General features: G+C 52.7%; 1 protein-coding gene across 6 annotated transcripts in view; it reads right to left on the reverse strand.

Moving 5' to 3' along the window:
• The window catches only part of CHD5 (chromodomain helicase DNA binding protein 5), a 51,260-nt gene that overhangs the window by 13,053 nt on the left and 25,854 nt on the right, over window positions 1-12,353 (reverse strand). For 3 of the 6 annotated variants that reach the window (XM_025206381.1, XM_025206383.1, XM_025206382.1), the window contains 18 exons: window positions 12,128-12,265; window positions 11,425-11,546; window positions 10,757-10,930; window positions 9,626-9,767; window positions 9,044-9,175; window positions 8,117-8,234; window positions 7,265-7,389; window positions 6,109-6,340; window positions 5,867-5,992; window positions 5,512-5,684; window positions 4,536-4,710; window positions 4,041-4,127; window positions 3,154-3,242; window positions 2,796-2,929; window positions 2,116-2,260; window positions 1,741-1,900; window positions 833-912; window positions 19-148 (listed from right to left, as the gene is read on the reverse strand). In XM_025206381.1, coding sequence (XP_025062166.1) covers window positions 19-148; window positions 833-912; window positions 1,741-1,900; window positions 2,116-2,260; window positions 2,796-2,929; window positions 3,154-3,242; window positions 4,041-4,127; window positions 4,536-4,710; window positions 5,512-5,684; window positions 5,867-5,992; window positions 6,109-6,340; window positions 7,265-7,389; window positions 8,117-8,234; window positions 9,044-9,175; window positions 9,626-9,767; window positions 10,757-10,930; window positions 11,425-11,546; window positions 12,128-12,265 — 2,482 coding nt within the window. Of the gene's footprint in view, window positions 1-18; window positions 245-832; window positions 913-1,740; window positions 1,901-2,115; window positions 2,261-2,795; window positions 2,930-3,153; window positions 3,243-4,040; window positions 4,128-4,535; window positions 4,711-5,511; window positions 5,685-5,866; window positions 5,993-6,108; window positions 6,341-7,264; window positions 7,390-8,116; window positions 8,235-9,043; window positions 9,176-9,625; window positions 9,768-10,756; window positions 10,931-11,424; window positions 11,547-12,127; window positions 12,266-12,353 lie in introns of those variants that run through there. The other 3 variants (XR_003094507.1, XM_025206384.1, XM_025206385.1) reach the window with 3 other exon arrangements.

A 12,353-nucleotide genomic window follows, 5' to 3' on the forward strand; every position in this document is an offset into this window, starting at 1 on the left:
CATCACAAACAGCCTCACCTTTCATGGGCAACTCAGGCAAAGACTCAGCCTTTTCACTCTCTCCTGCTTTCTCTTCTCGTGTCTTCTCTTTGTGCTCAGCGCTCTCATGGGTCTCCTCGCTCTCGACATTCTCCGCCCCTGCTGGCACCTGTGTGTCACATGGCCATGCCAGGGTGGCTGCTCTAGGTCAAACAGGTCCCCAAGCCCCAGACAGCACTGCTCCTAGCCTCATGGCTAAGTGGTGCTGCAGGATTGCAGGGAAACACTAGTCACAGTCAGCAATGGAAGGCAGCACACTTCGGAAGCCTGTCAATGATTCTTGCACAGGACCAGATTGGGGTGGCCTATATGTTATAGGGCTGGGCACTGACAGGAGAGTCAGTGCAGTGAAAGGTGCAGCCAAAGTTCCAGGGCTGAAAACCAAGAGTCCCTGCCAGCTGGACTGACGTATACTGCAGTGCACCCGGGCCTGGTACGAGAGGGTCTGGGCACAGATGTGAGGGATAGAGGCTACACTGGAAGGGTCTCAGTGGGACAGGGCAGAACAGACAGCTCCCCAGGGCACTCAGGGGGATGGCAGATCAGTTCTTGTGGAAACAAAGGGAGTTTCAGCCACTGCATGGGCTTGGTGCAAGTATGGAAGATGCCTTCAGGGTGCCTAGGCCTCTGAGCCAGCAGCATGCTCCGGAGCTGGCGTGGGCCAGGGCTGGAAAGGCAGCAGAGGTAAGAAACCCTTCCTGTCCCAGCTGTGCTGTTCCTGGGGAGTGCTGCCATGTGCTGCTAACAGAGCTGTGGGACTCTGGAAAGGGAAGGCTGATGGGAACCCCCTTACCTGGCTCTCAGTCAGCTTCCCAGGCTTCTGTTCCCCCTGCTCCTTCTCCTCCAGGAACCCCAGCTGCGTTTCTATCTTGTCTGAAACAACCATGGAAAAGAAAAGTGTGTGAACCATGCTCAGCTCTGCCATTGCACAAGGCTCAGCTGGGAAGAGTGACCCTCCTGCTCCTGAGCCAGGGTCTCACTAGAAAGCTCTCTTGTGCTAATGGTGAAGAGGAAAACTTGACTTTAAGTCAAACCTTACTAGTGAGAGGTAGTTTCCTCCCCAGGCTTGGGGAAAAATACGGATGCTATAGAGCTGGTAATGAGAAGAGCAAAGAACAGTGCTGGAACTCCACCCAGTGTCCCAGCACACCTGTAAAGATGCAACAAGGCCTGGACCCTCATTGATACTTAGATGCCAGCCCCACGCCAGTGCCCTTATCAGGCTTATCTTGTGTGCTGTGGCACTTTTACCTCCAGTTGTCTGCACCCACAGAGTCCAGGCTCTGGCTTGGGCTAATGCAAGTCACCAGGGGCTCTCATGAGGCTGCCATGCAGCCAAGGGGAACACCATACAGATCATGAGTCATTTTGCAGGAGGCAGATCTCACCTGAGTGGGGCTAACGTACAGCAAGGTGACTTAGGCACAGAGAATGAGAACAGCTCTGCAGCAAAGACCCAACCAGTATGGGGGTGAGGAGGTGGTCAGAAAAGTCAGAGGGAGTTATCACAGCCAAGGTTCTGGGAACTGACTGAAGATTCGGGCTGCCCAGTTTTAAAAATACCTTCAAGCATCTTGATTTTAGAGGCACACAGCTCCCCCCAAACATGGGTGGAACATTCAGCTGGCCTGCTTCCCACATCATAGTTTGGCTCTGGACTCAGGACTCTTCTCTAGCCTGGACAGCCCACATCACACTTACCAGGCAGGGCCACAGACCCCATCTGCAGTGGTGCTGGACTGGCAGGGACAGGAGTGTTGGGATCAGAAGAAACCACCTCAGTGGGTTTCTTGATGTCCGGGCCCTCCAAGATCAAGTCTGGAGTGCTGTATTTCCCATTCACATGCTCAAACTCCTGGACCTAGGGCAGACACCAAAACACACAGCTTGCTTGCAGAATGCACCAAGGGAACAGAGCTGCCAACAAGGGACACCCCCCCATGCTTCATAGCCTCACCATCCATAATAGCCCCAATCTCTCTCAGCCCAAGAAGCCAGAGACATTGAGCAGAGCTGGTGACATCTTCAGAACGCCACACCACCCAAAGCACCATGCTGGGAACAGGAACTACCCACCTTCTTCCTCACAAGTGACATCACTCCAATCCTCGTCAGCACATGTTGACGTGACAGCCCCTCCCGTGGAACGCCGTCTGCAAACGTCTCAGCCCCATCTGCTCCTGGCTCACACAAGTGCCTCATGAATAATGAAACGTATGCCCTGGGAAATGAGGGGGGGCTTAGCACTGGGACCCCCATCAGCAGAGGGCCTGTAGCTCCAGCCCCAACTAGCCCCTCACATTGACCAGCCTGGGGCTTCCTTGTCCTTCTGAGGGGAATGAAGGCAGCAGCACTGGGGATGGGATGATGCACTAGTCAAGATAGGGGGTTTCTTCTACTTCTGCAGAGCCAGGGGGACCAGTAAGGGCACTCTTTGCAGGTGTATGGAGGACAGGTCCTGTCCTCCACTTCTACAGAGCCTATGCCTGCAGTTTAGCTAACTCCCTTGCAAAACCTTCTGCCTCTTCCAGTGCAGGTGCAGCCTGTGGGGACTACAGCTCCAGGCAAGCCTGTCAGAGATACGGGCGCAAAGCACTGAGGGCACCCACCCTGCTGCATACTTCAGACAAGGCAAGTGCCTGCACACAATATGTCTCTGTGCAGTCTCCTGACTGCTTCCCTGCAAAGTCACATGAGAACAGCAGCTAGCACCCAGGCCAGGGCAAGCCCTGCCCTGTCTGCCAGGGATCCAGTACCTGAACTCCTTCTCGCTTTTCCCACGCAGGTCCCGAACCAGCCAGTGCGAATTGAAGGCATCTTGAGGTGGCATTCCCCACCGCATTATGGCATTCAGGAAGGCCTTGCGCTGCCGGGCATTGAAGCCTAGGACCTGTGGAAAGCACACAGTGCTATCATGACAGTGCATGGACCCCTTTTGGCCCCATGACATGCGTGCAATTAGCCAGAGCTGCTCTGCTCGAGGGCAAACAGCTGACAAAGAGCAAGGGTCAGTCCCACACTAGGGCTAAGTGCAGCCCTGAGTCCGCCCACTGACAACACTCTGACTGAGCACCTCCCTGTCCCTCTCCCCCCGTCATGCCAGCCAATGCTCACTTCAATATTCCCTCCGACTCTTGCCAGCAGAGGTGGTAAAGGCTTGTCTCGGTCACTCTTCAGCTGTCTCCGTGACTGTCGTCTGCCACCTAGAGGCAAGTAATGTATGATGAATAGCCTGCCTTTGCTGACAGAGAAACCCAGAGAGCCAGGGCCAGTTTGCAGCCATCACAGGACATGGCCAGGGTTACGTGACTTCCTGCACCTGGCACACAGAAGACTCCACTGAGATCCCTGATGCCCCCACCCAAGGCAAGGGCAGGGGCAGGTTCTGGAGGGAGGCTTACCACAGCCCCTCAGGCTCCTGGTCTACAGAGATGAGGGGTGTGAATGCCAGCTGCATCCTAGCTGGAGCAGGGGCACCTGGAGTGGCACCAGGCAAGCAGAGACCAACCCCAGGCTCTGCACCTCCTACTACACATGGTAAGGGCAGGAAAAGGAAGCCTTGGCTGAGAGCCTGGCAGCCTGCCCCATCTAGCTAGGCTGCTGTTTCCAAGGCAGCTCTTAGAGCCAAACCTGATCCATCTACCCTGAGTGCCAAGGACCCTGCTCCCCCAAGACTGCAATTAGGAGAATGATCAGCGTCAGAGGCCCCATGATCCAGACCCTTTTCTACAAACAGCCTGAATGAGCTTCACAGTGGCCAAAATGCCACTGCACTGAGTACACCTGCAGCCATACCAGGCCAGGGCCAAAGGGAGTTGAGGAATGAGGATAGAAACCCTGGCCTCCTGCTCATACCAACCACCTCCCATCAACATGCTCTTGCATATCTGAGGGTCAGTCAGCCCATGGGGCCTGACACTGTGAGTGCAAGGCCCCACTGCTTATGGGGCTGTCATAAGGGGGGTCCTGGGGAAGCAGGCCTTGCCATCATGCATTCTGACCTTCAGGTCTTTCCTCAAAGTCTTCATCTTCATCCTCAGAGCCAATGGAGTACTCCGACTGGTTATCAGAGAGCTCATCCTGCCACTCTGTCAGCAAGGGGGGAGGAAGATAGTCAAGGGAGCACTCCATGCCAATGACAACCCCACAGAACAGGGCAGAGCCACCTGGAGGACGTGGAAATCCAGGAACTGAGTCCTGCCCAAGATCCCGCCAATCCTGCCTTGAGCATCTTAGCTCTCCCCCACAACAAGCTGCACACCCAAATCCAGTGGGTCTATGCCTGCCCCATCCGCCCAGCTCCCTGGCACTGATGGAATAGGAGAGTCACAAGAAGGACACCCCCCACCAAGGAAACAGCATTCTCACCCTAAGAACCACACATAGCCTTGAGGCACGCAGCGCTCATCAACCCCAGCTCAGGTAGGAATGAGCAGCCCCCACCAACCCCATCAGGTACCCTGGCTTTTGGGAAGTCCCCAGGGCAGGAGCCATACCTTGGTCCTCCTGTGAAGTGTCATTGTAGTTGACCTGCTTGCGGATCCGCTTCCCCTTCCCAAGGTTCCTGGCCAGATCCTCCTGCTGCTGCTCATAGTGGTGCCGCAGCAGCTTCTCCCAGTAGTCAGGGTCCACATTCTCCTCCTGCTTGATGATCTCTCGTTCAACCTCCTCCTGAAAGCAGAGTTGCCAGGGGGTTACCAGCCCAGCCAGCCTCAGCACCATCCCAGATATGCCCTGACCAGTCACCCCAGCACTACCCCCAAAACTACTTCTCACAGAGGACTGAACACAAGCCACCATGCTAGAGGCGCAGAGCTCCCAGCACCACGCTTGGGCCTGTTACCTATAAAGGTGCCTAGGCAGTCCAGCCCCTGCAAAGCATGAGTGCCTCACAGACCTTCATGAAGCTATCTTGTGAGGCAGGGCAGCACCACTGCACAGGATTCAGGGACTAGCCCTTGACTACACAGGGAGTTGGAGACCCAACAGAGGATGGTACCCGGAGGCCCTGGCACCTCAATGACAGAACTGTCCTTCCTCTTCCATCTGGGACTCCAGAGCCAAGGAGTGCAGACCCAAAAGGCACCTATCTGAATGAAGCCCTCCTTACCTGACCCAACCAAGATCCTGAGGTGTCTCAACTGGTTGAGTGTGAGGAAGTAAGAGGCCAGTACCTCTTCCTCTGACAGCCAAATGCATGACCGCAAGGCAGCCAGGCCAGACCAGAGCTTTCCTCGGAAATCAAACTAGCTGACAGGAGGCTGCAGGGTCTGCAAGACAGCTCTGCTGGCTGCACCCTACCATCCTCCATGAACAAACACCATCACACACACTGGGTAGGCGGGAGCCCTCCCACTTCCAGAAATAGTGGCAAAACAAGAAGAAGAAAAAAAACAGAGGAGGAGGAGGAAACACCAAGAGAGGAATGCACAGGAGGGGTTAAACAAAAAGACATGATACTGGTCACATTACCACACCGTCCTCTTCTCTCACAACATACTGGGCCACTTTAAAGGAGCTGAGATACTCGTTCATGTTCTGCAACTCAGTGTCATCAGTTGCATCCTGGTTCCGGTCCAGCAGCTTGGAGATGGCAGCATCATCATAGTGGATCACGCTGCTGTCCTCCACGTCCTTGTTGTCCCCTTGAAGACAAAGCACAGGAGAGGTCACCACAAAAGCCTGGGATGCAGGGAGCTAAAGGCTCCCCACAGTGTTCCCTCTACCAGAACCAGGACCATCGGCCTGGGCATAGCAAGAGAAGGGGCTCCAGATTGGGGAGCAGGCAAATGAGCAGCTGGTGCCCACACTCTCCTGCCTTACCCACCTGGTGGGGTGCCGCCATGTTTTTTCTTCATGTTTTGAGCCGCAGCACCCCCTTTAGAGGCTGGGGCTTCTGGGAAGGGAGAGATAGCATCTGGCATGGTGATCCGCTGGCCCTGAGACATCACGCCTGAAAGCAGAATGGGCAGAGGCTGGGCAGGTGATGACAGCCCAACACAGTACAGTAGGACAATACTGCATCTCTGCCTTGGGCATCTCACTCCAGACATCCCTGTCCATGCTCACCTTCCACATCATCTTTGAAGAGCTCTTCAGTCCCAAACTTCAGGATGTCATCCAGCTCCTGCTTGGTCATGGAGCCAGACTTGGAGCCAAGGCCTGGACGGACCACCAAGTGGGTAAGCATCATTTTCCGCTTGGCTACCTGGGTAATGCGCTCCTCCACAGAGGCTCTTGTCACAAAGCGGTAGATCATCACCTTCTTATTCTGCCCGATACGATGGGCTCGGCTGAATGCCTGCAGGGACAGCCCTTGTTGGAGCAACTGGTAGGGTCAGCTTACCGCACCAACCAACATTGACCAGGCCTTGATCTCAGCAGCTGCAGAAGCCCATCTCTCCCCATGAAAGATGTTACCAGCTTGCAGCACTTGGAGACCCAGCCTGGGAACACCTCACCAAGTTCCCATCCTGGGAATGGAAACCTGGCAAGCCTGACCTCTCTTTTTGCTGACTTTGCAAGTGGAATGAGGACAGGCTGACAGAGGACAAGCCATGCAAGTCCAAGTCAAGGATCTTCAGGTTGCAGACTCATGGGCACACATTCTCCACCCCTCCCCCAGCACATCTCTCTGCCTAAACAAAAGTGAGAAGAAATGCCACTAGGAGGAGTTAACCTCCTGCATGTAACCACCAGCAAATAATCCCTCCTTAGTCTTTTTCCTTCTCTCTTCCTTAGCACCATTTCCCTGGCCCTGGGGAAGAGCAATGGAGCAACTGTCTATATTCCTCTTCACATTGCTGTTTATATAAGGGGGCAAATTGAGTTGTTCCTTAAGAGACTCCCATTCTGGCTGCTTTTTGCCCACTGGTGGCTGGAATTCTCAGTTGGGAAATAACCATCATGTCCTAAAGGAGGTAACTGGTGAAGAAAGAGCAGCCAGATGCAGCGAGAATCCTATAGAACAAAGACATTCTTCTCATGCTGAATGTCCTTCAAAGAGCAGAAAGAGGCCAGTGCAATGCCAGAGGACACGGAAAGCAGAGGGGCTTCTACACAGGATCATGCTTTTCAAGGTTTTCCAGGAAGCATCAGCAGGTCTTTAGAGGAAAAATGATTTTGAGATGCATTCAGTGTCAGCAAGCACATAGGAACCGTGAGCAGAGAGGACACCACTGGAACATACTTACTATAGTGTAAGGAAAAGGAAAAAGCAATAAACCTGGATGTCATTGTGGGGATTCCAATCAGAATCATAAATAATGACTGTGTCGGCCGTAGCAAGGTTTATACCCAAACCACCAGCTCGGGTAGAGAGGAGAAAGCAGAACTGCTGAGCACCAGGAGCTGAGGAATACAAACCCACAAGGGGGCAAAAGGTGAGACCGGAAGGAGCTTGGTTCAGTAGGAAATGTGTGACCCTGTGTAGAGGGGAGTGAACAAAGGTTGTGTTCCACCCACATATACCCAGCACATGGCCATGAGATAGGGGAGGGAAGGAGCAAGAGTGCCACATGCATGAGGAAACTGTCACAGAGGTGGTGAACTCCACTCCCAACCTCCTGAGGAAGCCTGGCATCTCACCAAGCCACTTAAAAGAAATGCATAAGACTTCCAGCACCTGTCATTTGCGCCCTGGGATTCATTCACACAACATAATTAAAAACCCTCTTAATTACCATGCTGACAACACTGCCAGCTTGCACTGCACAGCAACAGATTTGCAAAGGGCTGTGAGACAGGTGTGTTTGCAAAAACCCTGCTTCTGTAGGGCATGTGTGCCCTTCTGTGCATGCATGTGCCTGCGGGCTAAGCAAGGACAGGAGTTGGATTCTTCTCCTGGTATAAAACCAATGGAGGATGCTAAGGCATTCTGGCTGCCTTGCCAATGGCACCCTATTCAGAAAGCCTGGCTCAGAGTGATAGGCACAGGAACTGGAAAAGTCTCTCCTAGGCTGGGAAAGCAATTGCTGAACTATTGCCTACTGTGCCCAGCTGTGTGCTGCCTGCCCTCATGCACAACAGAGAAAGGGAGCCTCCAAGGGGTGTTTCCCTTTATTAGAAATACAAGTACCATTAAATCTGTCAATAGCTTCCTGGCGCAGGCCCCCCGTGATGCCTCCATCGATTCTCTCATATTTGTAACCCTCATACTCCAAGAAATCCTCCAGCAGATCCAGCATCTTTGTCATCTGCAGAGAGAGTCCAGCAGTGAGGCTCTCCCCTGGTGAAGGGGAGGTTTGCACCAGCACAGGACCATGGGGAGGGGTTGAGAATTTCCCCAGGAACAAAATGTGCCTCTGGCTGAAGGAACTTCTGCCCCTGGAAGTTTTGTTGCTATCAGGAGCCAAAACAGAAGCCCTAACATGCCTTGACTCTGCTCTCTGCCTGCTGCTATGTGCCATACAGATGGACAGCAAAGGGGCTGCATGCCTTGCCTAGAGGTCTTTCTTCCACCCACGCCCTCAATGCTTGGAACTTTTCCATCACCCCCCACACCAGGCTGTAGCCCCCAGATGCTGACTAAATGTAAGCAGAAGCAAGCCATCAGGATATACACCATGCTTATCTGGCACCTCTTATATGTGGAACACTGCTTGCAAGGTGAGTTAGCATTATCCTTTCCATGTTATAGATTGGCAAAATGAGGGTAAGGAATAATAAGTGACTTGCCAGTGTGACACACCAAGTCAGTGGCAAAGCTGGGAATACCTTTCCTGTGTCCCTACTCTATGTGCTGTACCATCCCAGACATAAAATTCCCTTCTGAAGAAAAAAAAGAGAAAAAAAATTCTAAAAGAAAATAAATTCTGGCTCTTTACTTTTACCCTGAGCAACAGAATCAGTGATCCAAATGACACAGCAGGGCAGCGCATATAAAAAATTTACCTTCAACCTTAATATAACAACATATCAAAGGTTAATTCTTTCCATCTGCCACCCCCCAATGCCCTGGACTCCAAGTCCTCAAGGCCAGAGACTACCTCCTCTCTTCACCCACCTGGGAGAAGATCAAGACTCTGTGCCCCCCGTCTCGCAGCTTCTTCAACATCTTCTGCAGCAACATCAGCTTTCCAGAAGATTTAACCAATGAATTGCCATCATAGGACCCATTTGGCAAGACTGGAGCTTCCTGAGAAAAAGACAAAAGGATCCCCATTATTGGAGGGGCTCTGCGGCTGTAGGCAAATTCTGCAGCCACTGAATTCATTGGGGTTGCTGCTCTCAGCTGCAGTAAGTCAAACCAATGTAGGGCTGCACATCATGTGTCCCTTCCTTTCTGACATTGGTGTACAGGCTGATTACACCAATGGCAGCCTGCCCTCAGAAAGTTGCCATCATGGACATCCACAATGCACATCCAGGAAAAGTTGCTTCACTTCAAGGAGGAATTCAAATGGGTTACAGGGAGAAGATGCTCACATTGAACAGGCCAGGCCAAACAAATCATCCTCCCTTCTGATGGGTGCAAAGGAAAGCCCCCAGACGATGCCTCAACTACACGCATTTAAAGAACAGGAAAGGAAGCACTGGCTCTCAGCACAGCAAACACACCACAAGCGTTCACAGAGAGGTGACCTACCACAGCAGCAACAGGGAAGAGGTATGGATGGTTGCAGCATTTCTTCAGATCCATCATGATATTGAGCAGTGACACTTGGTTCCCACCACCTTTGGAATTCAGGGCTTCAAAATTCCTCGTCAATATGAATTTGTAGTACTTCCTGAATTGACAATAATGGGACAGATTCCATCAGGAACATGGCCAGACAGACACATGGCTGACGTAAGAGTGAGGGCACTGAACTCATTCTATGGGTGACATTAGCCAAGGCACTTCAAGAAACAAATGAAGAACAATCATAACAGTCCTCTTGGATTCAGCCTTTGCAGACCTGGATCAGTCATGTGGCTGGATAATATAGTCACTCTGCTAGCAGAGAGGGGCTGGGTCCTGTTGCTGTATGCTCTGTAAAGTGAGTTTCTTCGCCAGTGCGAGTATCTCCTAGAGGAGGAAGCTAGCTTCCCCTGTTGCTTCTCTTAAGTCTCAGAGGCCCACTGGGATGTGGACAATGCAGTCCACATAACAGAGATGCACCCTGCCCTGGCATGCAGGGTCAGACTTCCACCCTGCAAGAATCTGTCTTGATCCACTGAAATTCCATGGGACTCAGAGCAGCTACCTTAGTTCTACTCTGGCTGAGCTGAAAGCCGAGTCCTTCCCTCAGCCCTGAGAACCCTAGCCATTGACAGTGAGCATGTTTTGTCAGCAAGCACCTTTTGCCTGCATGCATCCTACTCAGGAGCAGAGCAAGTGCTCTCCATGCGATCAGAGCTGGAGGCCTCTGAGTATCAGCAGCTACAGCTGTCAGGACTCCCAGGGCCACTAGAATCTGAAACTTTCTCAGCCTCATTGCTCTGCCCAGGTGCCAGGGCACCCTGCCAGGCTGGCACTGCCCAAAACTTCTGGCAGGTTCCTAGAGCAGCCCTAACTCTGTAAGGAACCCACCGCTCATAGGTTGGGCTGGATGCTCCAATGTGGGTCTCCCCTAACAGGACAGACACAAACATCCCCCAGTTGTTTGCTTCCAAATCATCAGAAACAGCTGGTGTCTCACTGCCCCCAGCACAAATGAGCAGTGTGAAAGCAGCCAGTAGCCCTGCATTCTTAGGCTCTGCAGAGACTCCCCCTCCCTAGTGACAGCCACCTTACTTTTGCATCTGGCTGAGCTCCACCCTCACAATCAGCTCAGTCTTGGCAGGCATGTTCTTGAACACATCTGCCTTCAGTCTCCGGAGCATGTGGGGACCCAGGAGGTCATGCAGCTTCTTGATCTGGTCCTCCTTCGAGATGTCAGCAAATTCCTCCAGGAACCCCTCTAGGTTGCTGCAAAAAAAATCACTTTGTGTGAGGGGCACAAGGCAGGAGATGGAGGACACGTGGGCCAAGAGAATCATACCCCCATGCCTTTCCATGAGCACAGAACTCTCCTACAAAACAGGGGAATATGGTTAAGGCCACTCACAGAATGGGGTAGGCATCTCCTGATAAGCCATTAGAACTTAACTGAGGTGCCAAAACTCCAGTGGAGTGGGGGCAAAGTGCTGAGGCTGTAGCTTTACCATGTACTTCACCAGCAACCTGTCTGATAGGCCCGCCTGTGCCTGCGATGTTTTCTACTGCAATCATCACCGCGATGTCCAGGCATTACACTTGCCTGACACATGGGGTTTTGGTCATGCTGGGAGATGCCACTGCCTGTCCTTGTGAGCCAGACAGAGTGCCCAGACAGGCTGCTGGCTAGTTAGGTTTGGCACAGGCCAAAGGGAAATGACCTTGGGTGGGCCAGACTTGCCAAGGAGGGAACAGGAACAACTCACTTGAACCTCTCCGGGGTAAGAAAGTTGAGAAGGTGGAAGAGCTCCTCTAAGTTGTTCTGGAGTGGTGTGCCTGTGAGCAGTAGCTTGTAGTCGATCTTGTAGCTATTCAGCACTCTGAAGAACTAGGACAGGGAACCCAGTCAGAGGCAGTAGCTCAGAACACTAGCACAGGAAGTTCCTCTAGACCAGCTAGCACCCTGAAGGGCCTGCAGTGACTTTCACATCCTGTCCAGAGCCCTGTTCGTGAACCCAGGGAGGTGTACCCAGTCAGAAGGGGCTGACAGAGCCAAGCAGCACTGGCTGCAATGCCGAAGTGACTCTCCTGGCAACAGTGCCTGAGGAAATCCCTGACTTGGCCCCCAGCATGCAAGTCACGCATGCTGACTGTAACAAGCTTTGCTTCTGCCCACTCTACAGAGCCAGCCCTGCTGCTGGGGAGCAAACTGCTCTCTCTTCTGTCCCGCATACTGCTAACCCATGTGCCAAGCTGCATTCCAGGGGCAGGAACTGCAGCACTCAAAGAAGCTATAAAATTGCCTAAGTACAGGCCCCTGGGAGTGTTTCAAAGTGTGGAGGATAAGTTGCAGGGCAGGAACATCTTCTTATTTGCAGACAGGACCAAGGTGGGAGAACAGAGGAGGAATTTGATGGTGCTACTGCCACAGCTCCCACCCCCTGGGATTCTACCTAGCAAGATACCTACTTTGGACTGGTTGTTCTTCAGTCTGTGTGCTTCATCCACCACCAGGCAGGCCCACTCAATAGACCCCAGGATAGCCTGATCAATCGTAATCAGCTCATAGGAGGTAAGCAGGACATGGAATTTAATCTGGGCTTCTTTCTAGATGAAACAGAGAGAGCCCGGGAGGTTAAAGAGACTGAGGGGACCAGGCACCCCTGGCCTTCTCTGCTTCTTCATGTCACACATC

Source organism: Alligator sinensis, unplaced genomic scaffold (assembly GCF_000455745.1).
Source record: "Alligator sinensis unplaced genomic scaffold, ASM45574v1 scaffold322_1, whole genome shotgun sequence".
NCBI classification, from domain to species: Eukaryota; Metazoa; Chordata; order Crocodylia; family Alligatoridae; genus Alligator; species Alligator sinensis.